General features: G+C 35.4%; 1 protein-coding gene across 1 annotated transcript; it reads left to right on the top strand.

Moving 5' to 3' along the window:
- Positions 1-8,245: 8,245 nt before the first annotated feature.
- On the top strand, positions 8,246-10,333 carry LOC114274623 (putative B3 domain-containing protein Os03g0621600). The gene is made up of 4 exons (XM_028216598.2): positions 8,246-8,450; positions 8,567-8,849; positions 9,499-9,707; positions 9,941-10,333. Exons 1-4 carry the CDS (start codon positions 8,382-8,384, stop codon positions 10,181-10,183), a joined length of 804 nt encoding a protein of 267 aa, XP_028072399.2. The 5' UTR covers positions 8,246-8,381; the 3' UTR covers positions 10,184-10,333.
- The last annotated feature ends 12,235 nt before the right edge of the window (positions 10,334-22,568 follow it).

Below are 22,568 nucleotides of genomic sequence, written 5' to 3'. Positions count from 1 at the left end.
GGCGGGGCGTCGATTGGCATCCCATTGGGGTTATTATGGTCCTGGGGGGCTGGCTGCGTCCCTCCTTCAATGTATTTATCCAAGTGACCTGCCGTCACCAACTCCTCCAGGTGTTGTCTCAATGGTGTGCAATTCTCAGTGCGGTGCCCCTTTTCTTTATGGAAGGTGCACCGCGATCTTTCGTCATAGTCCTTCTGTGCTTCCCCTAGCTTGGCTGGTCACTTGAAGAAAGGCTAATCTCTTATCTCGCTCAGAATCCGATATATCGGTTTCATGAATGCCGTGGTTATGGCAGTGCGGATTCTCAACCATTTTTTATCTGGGTCTTCTCCGTTATCTCGTCTTCCACATCCGTTTCTGTTCGGTCGATCTACCATATTAACCTTCGCAGAGGTCTTCTTTTCTGGTACTGTGGTCGCCCCAAATTTTGCTTTGGCACGTGCGCCATCCTCTTCTACCCTGATGTGCTGATGCACTCTTTCCATCAAGGCTTCCATGGTGAGGGGTGGCGTCATGGTGATCGAGTCCCTTAGTCTGTTCCTGACTGGAAGGCCTCTTTTATACTGCGCAATGGCAAGATTGGTGGGGCAGTCCCCAATCTGATTGAATATCTCCCAGTAGCGACCATTGTAGGATCTTAGGGTCTCTTTATCGCCCATGTCGATGGAGAGCAATTGGTCAATCTCCACCGGGGTTTTAGTGTTCGTTCGGAACCTTGTTATGAACGCTTCTGCCAATTGTGCCCAAGAGGCTATGCTGCCCTCTGAAAGTTTCTCGAACCAAGTCAAGCCTAGGTCGCCAAGGCTTGATGGGAAGAGTATGCACATTAAGGCCTCGTTTTGCCTGTATACAGCCATGACCTGGCGAAAGTGGCTCAAGTGTGAGTAGGGGTCTGTCTTTCCTTCATAAGTAGTGAATTTGGGCTGAAGGAAGCCTGATGGCAGGGGCGCGTTTTCAATCGCCGGAACAAACGGCGAAGTCTGCAGTCTTGCTAATGCTTTGTTCGTTGGTTCGTAGGCAGTGCGCGATATTGGCATTCCAACCTCGACGCTTCCATGCGTCCGAGGAGCCAACCGCTGTAAGGTAGAAACTTTGTGTGGATCCCGTGCCCTGGCATCCTCTTTGCATCGTGCTTTTTCTTCGAGCACGGTTCGTAAGTCGGATGATCTGGGTAACTCCATCTGTCTAGATCTGGTTTGGTGCGTATGTGAGGGTCAATACGTGCTTCCTTCAGTGTATGATCTTTCAGATCTCGTCCTTTCAGACTTGGAGTGACGAGTTCTGGAAGATATGGATTGAGTATCGCCTGTCCTGAGGCTTCTACTCTCTCCTTGCGAGGGTGTGGTATTCCTACTACGATTTTTTGAGTGGCGAGGGGGCGTCTTGTTTTTGCGCCCCTCTCCTGTCGCCACTTCTTTTTTCTTCATCTGGCGCTTCAAGGCCTCCATGTCCGCCGCCATCTTTTTTATCAATTCGTCTTGCTCCTTCACGCGGTCCTCTAGAATTTGAGGATCAATCCTCCGCCTTTGCCTGTCAGGACTTTGTGAACGAGAGTGACGGGGGCTGTGAGTCCGTCTCCCCCTTGTATCCCTCCTGGTTTTATGTCATTGGGACTCCAAGTCCGCCATGGGAGGGATAGAAGGTAATCCCTCATGCCTTGCAACCCCATCTGGAGTTTGCCCGTCGATGGCGGACTGTGGCAATTCTTCAATGTGCGCCATTGTTTTTAAAGAGGAGAAGCTTTAGTCAAGAGGTTTTGTTCTGTCTGTAATTCCCACAAACGGCGCCAATTGTACGGGAAAGAAATAAACCTTCTCGTATAATCCTGTTGACCATGTCTACTCTCCTCCGTATGTCGTCGCTTTATCACCTGAAAACACAAACATGAGCTAGCCGGCGGGTGTGTGCCAGAAACCTCTCCGATGCCTAAGTCAGTAAGCTTGACAAATAGACAAAACTCTGTGTATTCAGAAAGCAAACTTGTGTGTTACTTCTCCAAAGGTGATGTTTATGAGCTTTTATAGGTTTCGTGTGGCACAATCCTAGTAGGACTTCTACTCCTCCATGCAGAGTCCTCCTAGGATTCATACTCTTGAAAGATAATGCATATCCTTCAACACCCCCCTTACTGCTTAAACCAAGTGACATGGTTTTATCATGGCCGAACTCCAATATGACCGAAGTAAATACGTCTATGTACAGTCGAAGAGTAAGCTGAACTAACTCTTCCTTTTATTGCTCTTACGCCGACTCCTCATGCACAACCCATGACGCGGTTAGACCGAACTAATATGTCGAGACCGGTGTAGCTCAAAGACCGGTCTAATTCCAAGGAACGTTTAGACCTATCTAACTTCGTTCTTACGTCAGACCGGACTAGCTTCGCAGTCTTAGGACCGGACTAACTTCGGAATATTCATACGACCGGAGTAACTTACGTGGCCCTTTTACTCGGCCCTTTGTACCGTGGCTCATAACGGCCCATTACCCAGCTCAGCCCAATTTTCACATAAATTACCCTCTCAGATAGTTATATATTTGAATCACATTTGTATTATAAAAAGTAGACGGCTACTCTTGACATTATAATTGTCATCTAGTTTTTTAAAACAAATATGATTCATATGATTCAAATATATATATATATATATATATATATATGTGGGGATATATTTTCTGAGTACCAACACGTGGTAAGGTGATGCCGACGTGTCAGTCGAGGTGCCACGTGTCCTGGTCGTGACGCCGAGGTGATCTCGGCAAGGCCGAGGTTATCTCCGAAGATATCGGAATCCGAGATAAGTGGATAAGGGGCAAGAGTCCTAGAATGAAAAGGGAACTCAACCTGGATAAGGGACAAGAGTCCTAGAATGAGAGAAGACTTCAGTTTGTATTAAGATAAGACTCTTAGGGAGTTTATCCTAATCTTACTGGGAGTCCAAGAGTAGCAGTAATCCTGAGTCCATAGAAGTTAGGCTTCTATTGGGACTAGGTTTATGTTGGCTATAAAAGAGAGACACCCTCATGGGTCTAAGGTATGCTTTTGATACTCAAGCTTGTGAGTTTAACACTTGATTATCTTTGAGAGATATACTGACTTGATCGTCGGAGTGCCCCCGGGTGGAAGAGCCACCACCGGAGTCTTCTCTTTCTGTTGCAGGTCAGCCAGGTGCCATCTATTCTATCGGTGCTCTCCAGCTGGTTACTAAGCAGGCAGTGTGGTCAGAAAATCACCCACATAATTTGGCGCCGTCTGTGGGAAAGAAAGAAGAATAGATGGCCAATGAAAGAAAGAAGAATAGATGGCCAATAAAATAAAGAAGAATAGATGGCCAATAACGGACAAAAGGATCAGATTTGAGACAACGCCCCTGCTGGGAATGGGAGATCTATCAACCTCGACGTTGAAGGGGACAACGGCAACACAGAAACTCGTGACCAGAGTCACGGAGTGAAAGACTTCGGCCAGGAAGGTGACGCACCAAAGACAACAGATTGAAGCGGATACTACAACGAAGATGACCTCCAGGTATGGAATGATAGATACCTGCGGAGGAACGAAGACCCTTCCAGAAGGGATGCAAAGACAGGGGGCATGAGTGCTCCCAAGGAGATAACATTCAAGTATAGAAGAACTCATCTTGAGTGAGCAGATTTCGGATTCCAGATCCTGGATCCTGGATCCCGGATCCGAGAAGACATGATCTCAGCCTAGACAAGTAGGCCCGAGAAGACAAGAGCTCAACCTAAGTGAGCAGATCCCGGATTCCAGATCCCGGATCCTAGAAGACATGATCTCGGCCTAGATGAGTAGGTCTGAGAAGAGAAGAGCTCAACCTGAGTGAGCAGATCCAAGATTCTAGCAGACAAAATCTCGGCACTTAAGTCCGAAAAGAGAAGAGCTCAGTGAGCAAATCTCAGATCCCAGAAGATAAAAAAGAAAACACACAAGGTTAGACTACAGTTGACCAGGTTGAAGACCTTTTATAAAGTTCGCAAAGGAGTATGTGGAAGCCATGCAGGGGGCAAAGAGAAGAAGAATATGTTTACCACTTGTTGAAATTTGTAGCAATTTACAAGTTGAAGTTAAGCCAAGATTATTGTTTATCTTCACTTGTTGAAATTTGTAGCAATTTACAAGTTGAAGTTAAGCTGAGATTATTGTTTATCTTCACTTGTTGAAATTCTGTGTGAATTTACAAGTTGAAGTTAAGCCGAGATTATTGTTTATCTTCACTTGTTGAAATTTGTAGCAATTTACAAGTTGAAGTTAAACCGAAGTAATGCTTGACGCTTGTTGAAATTTGTAGTAATTTGCAAGTTGAAGTTAAGCCGAGATTATTGTTTATCTTCACTTGTTGAAATTTGTAGTAATTTACAAGTTGAAGTTAAACCTAAGTAATGCTTAACGCTTGTTGAAGTTTGTAGCAATTTACAAGTTGAAATTAAGCCGAGATTATTGTTTATCTTCACTTGTTGAAATTTGTAGCAATTTACAAGTTGAAGTTAAGCCGAGATTATTGTTTATCTTCACTTGTTGAAATTTGTAACAATTTACAAGTTGAAGTTAAACCAAAGTAATGCTTAACGCTTGTTGAAATTTGTAGCAATTTACAAGTTAAAGATAAGCCGAGATTATTGTTTATCTTCACTTGTTGAAATTTGTAGCAATTTACAAGTTGAAGTTAAACCGAAGTAATGCTTAACGCTTGTTGAAATTTATAGCAATTTACAAGTTGAAGTTAAACCGAAGTAATGTTTAACGCTTGTTGAAATTTATAGCAATTTACAAGTTGAAGTTAAGCCGAGATAATTGGTTATCTACACTTGTTGAAATTCTGTGTGAATTTACAAGTTGAAGTTAAACCGATATGATGTTTAACATTTGTTGAAATTCTGTGTGAATTTACAAGTTGAAGTTAAACCGAGGTCATGTTAAACACTTGTTGAAATTCTGTGTGAATTTACAAGTTGAAGTTAAACCGAGATCATATTTAACATTTGTTGAAATTCTGTGTAAATTTACAAGTTGAAGTCAAACCGATGTAATATTTAACATTTGTTGAAATTCTGTGTGAATTTACAAGTTGAAGTTAAACCGAGGTCGTATCGGAAGAAGATTGGTTTAAACACTTGTTGAAATTTTGAGAAAAATTTACAAGCTGAAATTAAGCTGAGGTTATGATAAAGGATGATGGTTAAACACTTGTTGAAATTTTTGAGAAAAATTTACAAGTTAAAGTCAAGTTCAAGCAATATCTGCGTACTTGCCGAGACTACCAAGTTGTCAAAACTTGAAATATGGAAAACCAAAGTCTTGATAGAAGACATTGAGAAAGTGACAAGTCCTAAGCAACACCTGTGAAAATATTTGTTACAATATTTTCAAGTGTTAGGACAAGGCCGAGATGAGTAAGATTAGAAGTTGTGACAGAGGTATTTTACCCGAAGAGATTGCACAGTCAAGGTGTACTTTGAAGACATGCAAATTATTCTAAGTATAGAATCATACAAGAGCAGAAAAAAGAAGACATACATTCAAAGAAGAAATCAGAGAAATGCATTTAAAAAAGAAAGAAGGCACTTTGGCCTGAATATTGAAAAATAAATTATTCAGACTACAAAAATGGCGTGTCGGCCGGATTAAAAGCATACAAAGACGGACAAAGTACAAGGTACAAGGAGTAAAAGAAGGAAACAAAACTACTCGACATCAATGGCAGGATATAGAAGACAGTTGGGAAGACTTCTCAGCAGCCTTCTCGGCCTCGAGCTCAGCATCGATCTCCCAAAGAGTTTGATCAAGGCTCTTCTCGACGATTGGCACCTTGGAGTTTGAAAGCAAGGATTGAAAGCAAGAATCTGGAAAAAGACACAGAAAACAGAAACAAGAATGTAATTCGTAATCAAGAATGGTGATGAAGCTATTAGGAAATCAAGGCAAAAAGATTGCACAAGTGTGTCAAGCCAAGAACAGTGGCAGAAATCAACAGATGTGTGAACAGTGTGTATTCAAGAAGATGATTTGGAAACAACGGGTAAAACAGCAATGGTGATGAAGCAGAGCTTCTTGGAAAGCAACAAGAAATAAAACCAAGAGGAACAGTGGCTTACCAGAAAGAGGGAAGCCGGATTACCGAAGTCTGACGACAATGACAGAAACGACGTAAGCTTCATTGGAAGAGAGGAACGAAGACAGTTGCAGAAGCTTGAAAGCTTGAAACAGTGATGGATTTAAGCAAAAGAGCTAGAAAGAGAAAAAGCTAGAGGATTGAATGAAAAAAGAGAAAAATAGTCAAGAAGACGACAAAGTTCAAGAATAAAACCAAGTGACCTAGACACGATGCTAGCAACAGAAAACGGATATGATAAGAACAGTGCCAGGCATTCAAACAATTCAAAACTTGAAGACAGACGAAAATAGAAGACAACAGATGGCAAGTAAACAGATTCAGAAGAGTTATGAAAGATTGAGTTTAATAGCAAGTAAAGAGTTTATGAACCTACAAAGTGAAATGAATGCCGATATGAAAATCGCCGGAGTCAAATAGATAACTGGAAATCGGGAACTCACCAGAGAGTATAAGTGGAGCAGTTACAAACCTCTTGGAGTTTACGAATTAATGGAACCAGAACCTCGGTTAGGAGGTACGATTTCAAGCAGCTTGGAAAGCATGAAACTTGATTCTTGACACCAGTAGACAGTAAAGTCCAAGGAACTTTGAGGTCGGCGAGTTTGATCTCGGACAGAGGGGCACAGATGAACGAACAGTGTAGGTTCCATCACCTCAGAATGCCGAGGTAATAGAACCTAGGGGGCAGTTATGGGGATATATTTTATGAGTACCAACACGTGGCAAGGTGACGCCGACGTGTCAGTCGAGGTGCCACGTGTCCTGGTCGTGACGCCGAGGTGATCTCGGCAAGGCCGAGGTTATCTCCGAAGATATCGGAATCCGAGATAAGTGGATAAGGGACAAGAGTCCTAGAATGAAAAGGGAACTCAACCTGGATGAGGGACAAGAGTCCTAAAATGAGAGAAGACTTCAGTTTGTATTAAGATAAGACTCTTAGAGAGTTTATCCTAATCTTACTGGGAGTCCAAGATTAGTAGTAATCCTGAGTCCATAGAAGTTAGGCTTCTATTGGGACTAGGTTTATGTTGGCTATAAAAGAGAGGCACCCCATGGGTCTAAGGTATGCTTTTGACACTCAAGCTTGTGAGTTTAGCACTTGATTATCTTTGAGAGATATACTGACTTGATCGTCGGAGTGTCCCCGGGTGGAAGAGCCACCGCCGGAGTCTTCTCTTTCTGTTGCAGGTCAGCCAGGTGCCATCTATTCTGCCGGTACTCTCCAGCTGGTTACTAAGCGGGCAGTGTGGTCAGAAAATCACCCACACAATATATATCTTTGATAATCTTAATTTTTTGTATGAATATTTTATAATTTTATTTAACGAGTCCTAAAAAAGTAAACGGATTGGATCACCAAGATTGGCTCCAAAATGAGCCAACTAAGGCCTCGTTTGAAAACAGATTATTTTAATAACTTTTTAATTTTTTACGAAAAGATGTGTAAAAAAATAGAGAGAATAATGTGATAATTTATAGTGATTTTTTGACTTTTTAGTTAAAATGTTTCGTCTTCAAACAAGGCCTAAGTCTAAACGCTCTCAAATTAGATGACCAACTTAAGATAACCTAATCTATTTAGAAAAATGGTGGAGAGAGAGAAAGGGAGAAGATGAAAAAACTTCATAGATACAAAAATAATAACATGGTATTGTAGAATGTATTGGTTTGGAATTTTGAAGAACAAATTTTTGTGTTTTCAATTTGTATTTTTTTATTTTTAATAATTTTTTTACTTTTTAAATTTACGTAATCTTGATATACTCAAAAAAATAAATTTATATAAAAATATTTTAAAAATTTATTGAATACAACAAAATACGAAAATATATTGAAATTTTATATTTTTTTGTATTGGTGAATTTTTTAAAAAAAAAAATCACAAATATTATACTTTTTAAATGTATCTAGACAAAATATATCTAACAAAATACAAAAATATGAAAAAAAAATAATAATAAAAAAAATACTAAAAATCAGTAAAAAATAAAAAAAAATAAAAAAAAAAAACCTATAATTTTTTTAAAAATGCGTTAAACCAAACAAGATGAATAAAACTTAGAAATGTTTTAAGTTCACTTATCGGGACTAGCTGGTAATTAATCCTTTAAGTAATTAACCACTTAAGCACCTAGTGTTCCTAACTTCTTCCATCAGCGTCCCTTCAATGCCCTGTAATTCAGAAGGCTTTTAGGTGGTGGTTTGCCATCATCATCTCTCCCTCTCTCAATCACATTTCCTGAACTCATGAAAATGGCACCGCGAAGAGCACCTTCGTTTTTCAAGGTCTTGATTGGCGACTTCTCTAACCAGTTGGTCTCTCTCTCTCTCTCTCTCTCTCTCTCTCTCTCTCTCTAGGAGTAACATACATATGATATGAGATTTTATTGAAACAATTATTTTCTTCTTGTTCATGGGTTTTTTGGTTACAGAGAATTCCACCAGCCTTTAAAAAGCATTTTGGTGGAAGTGTGCCTCAGAATTGCATAATTTGGAGTTGTGCAGAAGAGCGATCATGGAATGTCAATATCAGAAAAGTTGATGATGATCGCTTGCTTTTCCACCAAGGTTGGGCTGCGTTTGTGCGAGACAATTCTTTAGAAATGGGTGACTTTTTACTTTTCAGATACGAGGGAGATTCACAATTCCATGTAGACATGTATGGTAAGAATTGCTGTCAAAAGCTTGCTGCAGCAGACCCTGCTAATCAAACTGGTAACTCACATTTTAAACTTAGCTAGCCTCTTTTCATTTCGGCACAAATTATTTTTTGAAAAAATATTAGTAACGAAAATCTAATAAAAAAAATACTTGTTGAGATGAACAGAAAATAAATTTATTTTCACAAAAAAATATATATATATATATATATATTTTTTTTTTTTTTTTGAATTTATCACCGCGGCTGCCTAAGGGTCACCATTTAGCTCGTAACCCAGGCTAAGCCTGTACCTCGGTTGGCTGGCCCGGCCCAAACGAAGCTTGGGTTGGGCCTGGGCATGGGCCAAGGGCCTTTTGGGCTATGAAAGGTGGCTTGTGAACTTTGCAAAAATCATGAAAAAATAGGGGAGGAAAAGAAGAAAAAAATCCAAAAATATAGGCATGAATCTTGATTTCTTAAGCGAAGCCTGTGGGCCCTAAGAGCCAATCGTAACCCGTAAGAGTAACTTCAAGGTGTAAGAGACAAAAAATACCTTGCAAAAATACAGAAAAATAACCTATTTTTAAAGTCACAATAGAAAACAATATAACACTTTCTTCGACAGTAAAAAAGTAGTTTCTCTCAAACTAAACAGATCATTTTGCGATGTGCCTTGAAGAACATTGTCAAAGTCTCATTCATCATGTATAACTTATAATGCAGATGTGTTGCAAGAGAAGATACAAAAGAAGAGTAGTGCAGCACGGCAGAGGATTATTCGAAGGTCTTCGTGGTCGATAGTTGCTGCAGAGGCAAAACAAGAAAAAGGCAGAGGAAGAGCTCTGGAAGCAGCCGAGAAATTCATGTCCACCTCAAACTATCCTTCCTTCATTCGAGTTATGCGTCCTACTAATTTGCATAACCGATATCTGGTAAAAACTCACCCCAAACTAACATATTTCACTACATAATCTTGTGAATTGGAACAACTAAAACCTCATTCTCTCTCATTCATCAGAACATGGATGCGACAATTTTGTAAAAATTGTTTTCGCGTAAAAATGAAACAATGGGTATTTATAATTTTTTGTAGTCATTCTGGAATATGATTGTCATGAATCAGATTTTATACTTTTTATTTACAAATTTGCAAAACTTTGTGCAGAATATAGCAATGAGCTTTGTGAATACATACATAAAAAAGAGTAAGACCACATTGAAGTTTCAAATCTTAGACAAGTTGTGGCCTGTGAATTTGATATCCAATCAGAGAAGAGCATTGTTGTGTGGAGGGTTTCCTGCATTTGCAAAGGAACAGTCTCTGCAAGCAGGAGATGTTTGCGTCTTTGAACTGATCGATAGAGACGATCATGTGCTTAAGGTTTCCATTTTCAGAAACATGAATTAGTTCCTCTGCTTTTGTATTTTCTAAGTTGAAACTGTTTGCGAATTCCTTGAAATATTTGATTTTGGAGACTCTCCTTGTTCGAGCCGTTTTGGTGATCTTTTGATTGTTCTTGAAAGGTAACTAAATAATATGAAAATTAATATTAACCTACTACAATTATAAAAGTGTGAAAAATCTGTCAAGTTTTTTATTTTTTTTTATTTCAATTTTACCCTATTAAATTTATTATATTTTCATGAAAAGTCAATTTTTTTTTTTTTTTTTTTTTTTTTTTTTTGAAGTTTAACACTTAAAAACATAATAACTACTTGCAAGAGTCTTACATAAATATAGGAGTGATTTGGTAAGCTAGCTAAAAGTTAACTTCCAATTTTTAATCCATTTTGAATTACATCACATCTCATATTTTTTATACACAAAGGACAAAAAAGTCAAAAAAAAAATCAAAAAGTTAGTTTTTAACCAAGTTCTCAAATCACCCCATAAACACACCGTCCCCCTACTTAAAAAAAAATTTAAAAAAAAAAAAAAAAAAACAATCACCCTATTTTTTATATTGATGATGATTGAAAAATGAAAAATGAAAAACAAAAAACAATGACTCTCTCTTATTTCATGTGTCTATCATGAATCAAATCACTATGAATAATTCTGCTTGAACCTTAAAGTTATACATATTCGTTCGAATCTAGACAAAAGAAAGTATATGCATTTTTAAAGCAAAGATTTGTATTGTATCTCAAAAATTCGCAGATTATCTTCATACACTTTTTTTTTTTGTTTAAGTTATATTTTATAAACTCTAATATTTTAAATGATACTTTAATGACGAAGATGTGATGTCAAAATTCTGAATAAGAACCACTTTCGTTGATTTTATTTTTTAAATTTGTTTTTAAGTTTTTAGTTTTTATATTTTATGAGTTTTGGTGATTAAAGATATTGAAATTTCTTCATATTTTATATTTAAATTATAGAATTAAAAAGTAAGATATTGGAAAAAAAAAATTATAAATTCAAACATATACTAATTTTTTATTATTATATTTTTCTTGTTGTTGTTATTATTATTATTATTATTATTATTATTATTATTATTATTATTATTATTATTATTTAATATTAATAATTTTTTTCTAAAAAGAATACACAACAAATTATTTTTAAAGTATTTTTAGATTAAGTGAATCTAAATCTAAAAGTAAAATTAAAAAATAAAAAGTATTAAATTCAGTGAATCTAAAAAGAAAATAAAATGGTTATTAAAAAAACAGTGTCAAAGATAATATATATATATATATATATATGATAACCAAAAAATTCAAAACAAAAGTTTGAAAAAACAAACCAAACCAAACCAAACACTATAAACTTCACTTTTTTGAAAAAAAAAATCTTTCTTCACTAATCTCTAATTTTACACAAATTATTTACAAATCTTTCAATTTTTATGTGAATTTAATAATTTATTTAAACAATGGTACATGCACACAAAAAATATAACACTAAATATCTACACTATGACCAATTATTTAATTATGAATAATTAATTTCTCATTATTACTTGTATTATATTGTTGCAAAAAATTTAACATATTACTTTGGTGATATCTTTTGTATGTATATATATATATATATATATATATATATATATTACTATAGATTAATGTTTCCGATCCCCTCAAAAACAGACCCCCTCAACCCCCTCTGAGCTGGACAGGCATGTGATGGATCACGTGACATACAAAGCCGACGCCCCTCCTTTTTCAGAATTCAAAAACATTTTTGAACGGGAAAATATAGCTCTATGGCAATGGCGATCGAGAGGCAGAACAACTCCTGAACTCGACGGACAGCTCCTCAACTCCCAACTTCGACGGCCGACTCCCTCAGCTCCTCCCTTTCACTCCGATGTCCTTGACTGCGACGCCCGACGCCCGACTCGACTCTCTCTCTCCCTCCCTTTCCATCTCATTCAACGGACGAACTCCTCCCCTTCACGCCCCGATGACAGGTCCTACTATGTCTTCCCGTGCCCCGACTCCCTCTATTTCAATCTCATTGACGACGAGGTAATCTGGTGTATATATATATATATATATATATGTTGATTTTGCCCTAATTTTGCCAATTTCAGAAATTTCAGAAATTGCCCTAGTCCTGTCATCCCCAAGTTGAGGTAATATATATGTTGTTGAAATTTCTGAAATTAACTTATATATGTTGTTGATGCCCTAATTTCTGTTCATGCTCAATTTCAGAAATAGAAATTATATGTTGTCATCCCCAAGTTGAAGTAATCTATATGTTGTTCAATAAACCCACGTACACTGATTTTGCCCTAACGAACTTGAGGTAATCTATATGTTGTTGAAATTTCTAAAATTGAGCATGAACTTGAGCAAATTTGTTGAATCAAATTTCTGAAATTGAAATTTGTTGAATCAAATTTCTGAAATCAACATTTCTGAAATTGAAATTTGTTGAATCAAATTTCTGAAATTGAGCAATTTTACATAATCTGAGATTGAATTGAACTTAAATCATATTCACTGAACTTATATATAACTGAGACTGGAAAATGTAAGTGAATATTCACTTGAATTGAATTGAACTTATATTGAATATTCACTTGATACTGGAAAATGGAAAATGTTCAATCATATTCACTTGAATTGAACTTAAATTGAGCAATTTCAGTGAATTGACAGTGTTTGAGTATGGGATTACATTTTGCTAAAAAAAGTTATAGTCTCATATTCAATTTGAGACTATTCACTGAACTTATGAGTTCAGTGAGAAAATGGAGTTGAAAATGTCAGTGAATTGGAAAATGAAACTTGTATGAGTTCAAATTGGAAAAATGTAAATGAATATTCACTGACAGTGTTTGAAAGTAGTCTCATATTCACTGAACTCCAACACTGTCAATAGTCTCAAATTGAATCAAATATACATTTTGCTCAAAAAATCTGAAGTCTGTTAGAGTGAATATGAGTTCAGTGAATATGCGACTATTCCCATAGTTGAATTTTCACTTTTTGATTCAATTTGAGACTATTCCCATTTGAGACTATTGAGTTCACTTTTTGATTCAATTTTCACTTAATGAGGATAAGTTGTTATTGCAGATGTCAAGTTCAACTGTCAACGCTAGTAGCTCAGATCGGTTGATGTACTTCAACAAAAATTGTCCTACATGTAAGAAAAAGGCTATGATTCAAATTTCTGAGATCGATCGAAACAAAAGCAAGCTATTCTACTCTTGTAATGGTTGTGGTATTTTCATTGGATGGTGTGTGCCTATGAATTCAGAATGTGGAGATCAAGAAATTCCAAGACAAGTAAAAAGAGAACTGCTAAGATCTATGATGGAACAAGTTCGAGCTATGACCGAACAACAAAGATCTATGACGGAACAACTTGGAGCTATGGCCGAACAACAAAGATCTATGACGGAACAATTTACCTTTGTTAGTACAAAGATGCAAAAATGTCACGACCTAAACCCGCCCCTATGGGTTTAGCACCGTAACCGGCCAGTAATCCGAGATTACCGAAGGCCTGCTTAATAGTAACACAGTAATACAGAGTACAGGAGCTGGTGGAAGCCAAAACAGTAATTAAAAGATGTCCAATGAGCTGTGACAGTCTTTATGTAAAAATACTTTTCATATATATATATATATATATATATACAATCAGTACCAAAACAGTATGAACAATATATACAATCATTCAGGACAGAGACTTAATCCCTATTAGAACAGTACAGTACAACATCATTCAGTCTATACAGAACATAAACAAGGAGGGGGGAAACTAAAACACCCCAAGCAGCCTCAGCTTGAAGGACTTGGAACCTCTCAGTGAGGCACAAAGGTTGGCTTGACAAAACAGGAGTTAAGCTTGACGCCCCTAGCAACGGTCCGGTGCCTGAATACCTACATATATATATGAGCAGTGAGCTAAAGCCCAGTGAATAACATATGCGTAAAGAGGTTACGAATGAATGTCCTTTCAGTATTGAAAACAGTCATTTAAACAGTATATCAGTCATTCAGTTTGTGGCTCATAAATCATGCCACACAGTAATTCAGAAACTATAATAGTCATATGTGGTACACCCAATAGCAAAACAGTACAGTAGGTCTTAACAGACCGAGCAGTCAATGATGGCCATCAGTAATGGTTCCAAACGTGGGAACCGACAGAGATCTCTGTAACAGGTTACAGTAACAGTTTAATAACAGTAAATTGCTATGGATGCCACGAGTACAGTTCACAAATAAGACATCATTCATTCAGTAACAGTATCATTTCAGAAAACAGTACAGTTCAATTGTTCAGAAGATAATCATTATTGAACATATCTTTACAACATTGTTGCTCACAGAGTTCTGGGCTACAGATAAGCTAGTATGCGTCCTCGGATGCCAACCCTACACAGTTACAGAGTGAACACACACTAAGCTACACAGTTGGGAAATAATAACTTAATCCCTATCTTGACTTGGTGTGGTTCTACATCAATATCCTCATTAAGATGCCTTAAACTAGGCCTAAGAATGCCTAAAATGGAATGAGGATGCAAAGATGCACTTTAAAAACATTTTTTAAATTTTCAGAAAACAGAGGTCCCGCTCGAGCGTGGGTTTTCCCGCTCGAGTGGACATACAAACAAAAGTCTCCGCTCGAGCTTAAACTTTTCCGCTCGAGCGGACTGCAAAAGTACTAGATGTGTGAAAATTACGCTCGATGGATGCTCGACACCCGCTCGAGCGTGTGACACAAGTCCTCACTCGAGCGTGCAAAACCCCGTTCGAGCGGACTGTAAACACAACAAAAGTGCTGGATACACGAATTTCCCGCTCGAGCGGGAGTCCAAAATCTAGAATTTCCAGATTTGAACCTTAAGTTCAAAATCAAGTTTTAATGCATCAAATTTGATCCTCTTAGGCCAATTTTCTGGAAAACACTTGTAAATTCATAGTTTAACATGATTCAAAGCTCAATTTGTAAAATCAAGGCCCAAATGTAGTTTAATTGAACACAAATTTAAACAAATTCCATGAACATGATGTAAAACATAACATGTATGAATTAAATCAACTTCAAGCTTCCAAAACATGAACAAATGAGCCAATTCTTTCAAAAACATGAGGAATTCATGGGCTATAACAATAATATGGACATGCATGCAAGAATTTCTTTGAAAACAACCTCAAACTTCAAAATATGCACACACCTACATGAATTAAGCCTCTATTCAACAATCTACAACCAATTTATGATCTTAAGCTCCTATTTACCATGAACCATGCAACAATTAGCTTGAATTCACAAACAAGACGGTAAATGTCCTACCTTAGGTCTTGAATGCAAGATATGGGAGCTCAATTATGCAAATTATCCTTCAAATCTTTCAATTCTCTAAGCAATTCTCTAGATGAAGCCAAGTTTCTCTACTCCTCTCTCTCTCATTCGGTTTTGCTCTCAAAAAGGCTGAGGGAAATGTTGTATCAAAAGTGTATAAGGTGAAGAGAGGTTAGCCTATATTACTCCACTAGGTAGCAAATTTGTAGATAAGTCTAACCCTTGTAATTTATCATTATTAAATCTAATTTAATCATACCCAATCAAATTTCAATTAAATATGCCATAAAATCATATAAATCTTAATTAGCACAAAACATCAATCAATTTCAGATTCGACCGCCGATAAGGCCTTCAATTTACAGTTTAAAGCATAAAAGATGAACATATAATTTAACAATCAACAGATAAAATTGCATTCAAGCTAGCACAATCAATCAATCAGTTTAGTAATTCAGTCAGTCAGTCAATTAACATGCTTAAACATGGATTAGCACTAATCAGTGGTGAGGGTTGTCACAAAAAACTAGAATTTCTGATGTTTGTCTTGCTTGTAATTGGTGTGTTATTACTTATGAAAATGTAATGCTAGTTAGAAGTAGAAGTAGAAGTAGAAGTAAATTGAACTATGTTTTGTTATGGAATGGAATATGTATTGTTGAATATGTTTTGTGGAATGGAATATGTTTTGTTGTGAATTGTTGAATTTTTGAGTGGAATGGAAATGAATTGTTGAATTGTTGAATTGTTGAATGAAGATGTGGTATTGTGGAATTGTTGTGCAATAAAGATGTGTTATTGTGGAATTGTTGTGGAATGAAGATGTGAACCATGAACTGAACCATGACCCATGACAGATTTTGAACCATGACAGATTTGAAACAGGTTTGTTGTGGAATGAAGATGTTATGGAATTGTTGTGGAATGAAGATGTGAACCATGAACCATGACCCATGATAGATTTTAAACCATGACAACTTTGAAACAGGTTTGTTGTGGAATGAAGATGCTGTGGAATTGTTATGGAATAAAGATGTTGAGCATGAACCATGACTGATTTTACACAGATTTCAGCATGAACCATCAATTGTTGACCATGAACCATGACAAATTTTAAACAGATTTCAGCATGAACCATGAATTGTTAAGCATGAACCATGACAGATTCGAAACAGATTTCAACATGAACCATGGCAGAATTTTTTACAGACAGCTTTTTTTTACAGATTTTTTACAAATTTGACCATGAACCAGCACAGTTTGTGCATGAACCATGACATATTTTTTTAGAGATAGGTTTTTTAACATATTTTTTTATAGATTTGAGCATGAACCATGACAGTTTCAGCATGAACAATGACAGATTTTGGCAGTTTGAACCATGAACTGAAAAAATCAGATTTTGGCTGAAATACTGTCAAAATAGGAAACTTAAAAACAGATTTTTCGATTTTCAAAGACAGATTTTTAAAGACAATTTGGCAGGTTGAACCATGAACTGAAAAAATCAGATTTTGGCTCAAATACTGTCAAAATAGCAAACTGAAAAACAGATTTTTCTTACAGATTTCTTAAACTATGAACTGTCAATAGAGATTTTGCATGAACTCTCAAAAAATCATGCTCAAACACTGTCAAAATGCTCAAATACTGTCAAAATAGCAAAATGAAACAGATTTTTTTACAAATTTTTTTAAACCATCAACTGTGAACTGAAAATGCTGAAAGACAGATTGTCAAAATAAACCATGAACTCAAACACCAATCTTGCATAACCAATAAAGTGGGACTTAATAATAACCAATCTTGCAAATTCATACACAACATGTGTTACACATGTAACATGGGACTTAACATAATAACTTTCAATCACAAAAACAAAATGTCAATGTTCAATAGACTAGTCAAACATTTCTACAATCTCCATCATTCATTCGCGTTGTGCAATGTCCATCATTCATTCCCGGTGTGCATGCATTAGAACCCGATGGGGTTAGAGATCTAGAGCCAAACATTTGAGTTGGAGCACTCATCAAACTTCTCGGTGTGCCGCTTACAAAATCCGATGGGATAAGAGATGTGCCTCCAATAGCATTTACGACCTGTCATAATTGAAGTAAAAAAATACATGTTACAAAATATTTGTAAATGAAAACAAAAAATTGAGTCGTCTTATGAACACATACCAGTGCATACACACTATTTTGCATGTCAACCATATAAGGATAATATGATGTATAAGCTTGAGCTTCAGCTTGAACTTGAGCTTTAACTTCAGCTTGAGCTTGAGCTTTAAATTGAAGCACCTTCGCAGCCTATATTGGTTCAAGAGTTTGTAAAAATGTACTTCAAAAGAGTTTGTTAAAAAAATAAACAAGTTCAATTCAATATACAATTTACCTTTGCTTTTGTTTGTTTTTTTGCCGTTGCCTTGAACCGATTCACTATTTGATCTACTTTGACAACCTTTCGTTTCGTTACTGGACGGCCTGTTCGCCGAACAACCAAAGGACTAACCACCTTCCTCGTACGAGCACCCGATGTACAACCAGTGGCAATTGAACTTTTTCTAGAAGATGGTATCCTATTAGTAGAATGTGGTAAATTACTCTCATCACCCGATTCATCGTGCATGACTCTATCCTTCATTTTATCTAACCCAAGGTCTATAATTTTAATTTTCCCTTCCGAATTACCAGCAAGTTGTATAATGGCGATCAATTTCTTGTTCATCCTCTCATAACAACTTGCATTGAAATCATCCCCAAAGCCAGAGTACGTGGTTTTGATGCATGTGTACTCTCAAACCAAATCTTTCCTCCAATGTGGTAAAATATACTTACTGGGCACCTCATTTATGCACCTTCTCACAAGCACCACGAGTAAGTGAGCACACATAATGCCTCTAAATTGAAACAATCGACATATACATTGAACTTCATATTCAATTGAATTAAAATACACAACAAAGTCCACATGTTTCATCTTGTCACAAACTATCATCGCTTCTTGGACATTATATGTACAAATTGCTCCCTCCTCTTTCACAATCAAGGCTTGACAGTACACTAATCTCCTCAACTCTCCTTGAACTTCTTTGAATTTTGCATTGGTGTAGGCTTGTTGAAATTGCTTCTCAAAGCCATATATAGTTAGACAATCAAACAATTTATGTCGAGACTTGAAGTCTGATTTCTTCTCTTTCTCTACCTTACTTCCCAACGCATTGTCATATTGTTCAACAAATTGTTTTAATGTAGTCTTCGGGTTGACATATCCATCAAAAAATGCATTCATGCTTTCACTTCGTTGTGTTGTTGACATGCCAGCCCAAAAAATGTCTTTAACATATACAGGAACCCATCGATGCCGCTCATGATCTAGTACCCCCAACCACTCATTATCATAAAGATTGAATTTAGTAAGCATCTCTTCCTATTTTTCCTCAAATTCATCTCTTGTCAAACAATCATAAATTGCATTTTGCATAGCCAACTTTATGGGTTCATACTAAGCATATCCTTTCAACTTCTCCGGTATTTTCTTCATTACATGCCATAAGCACCATCGATGCCGGGCCTGTGGAAAGACAATTTCTCTAGCATTTTGCATAGCTCTGCATTGATCAGTTATGATAGCTTTTAGAGGTTTATTTAACATGCAACTTAACCACGACTTGAATAGCCAAACAAATATGTCGGTGTCTTCACTAGATAACAATCTACAACCAAGCAAAATAGATTGTCCATGATGATTGACTCCTACAAATGGAGCAAATGGCATGTCATATTTGTTTGTCAGATAAGTTGTGTCAAATGAAACAACATCTCCAAATGATTCATACATAGCCCTACTCCTTGCATCAGCCCAAAACAAGTTTCTAATGCAAAACTCCTCATCAACATCAATCACATAACAGAATTTCTCACTATGTGCTTTCATCCTCATAAAATAACTTTGAAGTGATTCGACATCACCTTCACCAAGCCTTAATCTTCTAGCTCTATTAATGTAATTCCTTGCATCTCGCTCATCAAATGTCAATGACTCATATCCCCCTGCTTCAACAACCATTGAATGATAGTTCCTAGACACCCCAATCCCTGCTTGATCATTGATTTCTATCTTCTCTTCACAGGAGTACGAATTTTCTTATTCATTGCAAAATCACGAGAGTCGGTGGGAATCAAATCATGATTATGCTCAAGGTTAACTGTGGTTAACATATATGTCCCATTCTTTTGTAGAGTACCTCGTACCCTTGCTTTACAACCAATTTTTGTGGACAAAGATGGCTTCAAAGGGTTCACTTATGATTTCTTTTTTCTCTCCCCCGCTCGAGAACATTCAGTTGCAAAGTTTTTTAATTCGCCATCATCTCCAAAATGTTGTCCTCTATGAGCTATAAAAAAGCCAACATGCTTAGCATATGTAGCATAAAATGTGTACACTTCTTCCTTTGAGCTAAAACACATACCCTTCTTCGGTTCTTCAACTTGTTTTTGAGGGGGTCAGAAATCAGAATCAACTTGTTCACTCTCATTTACTGAATGATTGTCACCACCATTTGAATCAACCTCCATTCTATGACAATCAAAAATGAAATTCAAATAGAATGATTTTAGAATAATTATTTTATAAGATGATTGGAAAATTTGAAACTGTTATGAAACTAATAATTATTTTATAAAATAATTTTATAAGATCAAACATCAGCTAATAAACTGTAGAAACTGTTGAAATAAACCATCAAACAAATTCAAACATCTGCGATGTCTAAAATTAATCACAGATGTTTATAAGATCAAACATCAGCTAAAATATTTTAAAACTAATAATAAAATTATTAAACTAATCAAACATCTAATAATAAACTTTGTTAAACACATCTATGATGATTGAAACTTTGATCTAATAATAAACTTTCCAACATCTAATCAAACATCTGTGATGATTGAAACTTTGATCTAATAATAAACTTTCCAACATCTTATAATCATCACAGATGTTTGATTATAAAACTAATCAAACATCAGCTAAAATATTATAAAACAAATTGTATTTCAATCAAACATCTGTGAAGACAGACATCTGTTATGAAATACAATGTTTGATTGAAATTATCAAACATCTGTTATGAAACTTTGAAATTATTATGAAGACAGACATTGTATTTCAATCATCACAGATGTTTGATTATGACTTAGTTTCATAAGACAGACATTATGAAACTAATAAGAAATACAGAGAAATCAAAATTCAAATTAGTTTCATTTTAGCTGATAATAAGATGTGTGGTGATACAGATATTATGTGTACATTATTAGTTTCATTTTCAATTTCAATTTCACAGAGATTGATCAATGTATGTAGATAGAGAGAGAGGGGGAGAATGAGGGGTTTTCGAGTAACATTACCTGACAAAATGCTATGGTCGATGGAGAGCTATGGCCGACGGATGAGAGCTATGGTCGATGGAGGAGAGCTATGGGGGACGCACAATGGAAGGGAAGAGGGAAGGCGTTCCCGTTTTTTTTTTCGTCTTTGTTTTCAGTATTTTTCTTTTGTCTTTCAGGTGCGTGTATCGCACCTTCTTCATTGTGCAATTCTTCTTCAGATGACTTCATCAGGTGCCACCTCAGAGGGGGTCGAGGGGGTCTGTTTTTTAGGGGGCCTGTATCGGACTATATTATCATCGGATACTTTAATTTTTGAGGCATTTACACAGAAGTCATAATTTATGAACTTATACTCCATTAAACCCTAACTAAGATTTTTTGAAATTTCAAGTTTCATTAAATTTTTAATAGTCGAAATTGCCTTTCAAATAATGATTGTTCATCATTTATGATTATCTATAAAATAAAACGATGATTTGACATTTATTTTAATTTTCAAAACTTTTAAACATTAACTTTCAAATTGAAAAAACTAATATATATATATATATATGCAAAAAAAATTAATATTTTTTTTTTGAAAAAATTGAATTTTTTTGTGCGAAATTGAAAATTTTGTGCTTATAAAGGAGCATGATGATGGAACATTGATGTGCAAAATTAAAAAAATGAAAAAAATTAAAAATTAAAAAACTAATAATGTTCGCAGTTTTAAACTGAAAAAAAAATTGATAATATTTTTGATTTTATTAAATAATTGAATCAAACCAATAAGTAGAAGGGTAAAAACGTTTAATCTCATACTCTGTTTTTTTTCATCAGTTAATGAAACAATTATTTGGAATATTACTATACAAATTTGATAATGTTCTTAATTTTAAAAATTAAGAAAAACTGATAATATTCTCAGTTTTACTAAATAGGATTTATTGGTTCAAAAAACCTTAGATAGGACCTGACCTACCATAACATTTGTAAATAGGACTTTTAGATAATTAACTCTAAATTTTTTAATATGTATCACTTTAGTAATATAGTTATATTTGCCAAGAAAAAACTGCAAAATTATATATTGTTTTCCTATCAACTTATATTTAATACATATATGTCATACAAACAAGTATCCATAATAAATACTTTCAATAACAAATTAAGACTTTGCAAAGTACCTACATTTCGACAATAATTATACTTTTTATATTTATTTTTTTCACAACAACTGTATATGAATTGTATACTAATGACTAAAATTATATTTTTCATCATACAAAATATCCGTGGCATAGGAAATGAGACTCAATAACTCTTGATATATAAAAATATATTACATATTAATATTAATACATTCTTACACCAATAATATGCAAACAATATGTAATAGTGAGTTCAATGAATTAATATTATGAGATGAACTATTAAACAAAATTGTGTAATTGTGCAATTAATTTCATATCTTCAATTGTATTACAGCTACAAATATGAAAAATTAAAGTGAAAGTTGAAAGAAAATATTTGTGTAATACTATATTTTTAAAGAATTTGTTTATTATTTATTATTTAAGATAAGATTGTGATCTTAACAATTTAGTTGTAAATTAATATTTATATTT

This window comes from Camellia sinensis, chromosome 4 (assembly GCF_055761805.1).
Source record: "Camellia sinensis isolate YWXY chromosome 4, ASM5576180v1, whole genome shotgun sequence".
NCBI lineage: Eukaryota > Viridiplantae > Streptophyta > Magnoliopsida > Ericales > Theaceae > Camellia > Camellia sinensis.
Note: the sequence above shows the minus strand (reverse complement) of the source record. Positions and strands in the feature narration are given on the sequence as shown.

Bases quoted from the DNA above. Each gene is read 5' to 3' on its own strand.
- LOC114274623 (XM_028216598.2), top strand. From the start codon at position 8,382: ATGAAAATGGCACCGCGAAGAGCACCTTCGTTTTTCAAGGTCTTGATT. The intron at 8,451-8,566 runs GTCTCTCTCTCT...TTTTGGTTACAG, and splicing joins GCGACTTCTCTAACCAGTTG to AGAATTCCACCAGCCTTTAA. The intron at 8,850-9,498 runs GTAACTCACATT...CTTATAATGCAG, and splicing joins AGACCCTGCTAATCAAACTG to ATGTGTTGCAAGAGAAGATA.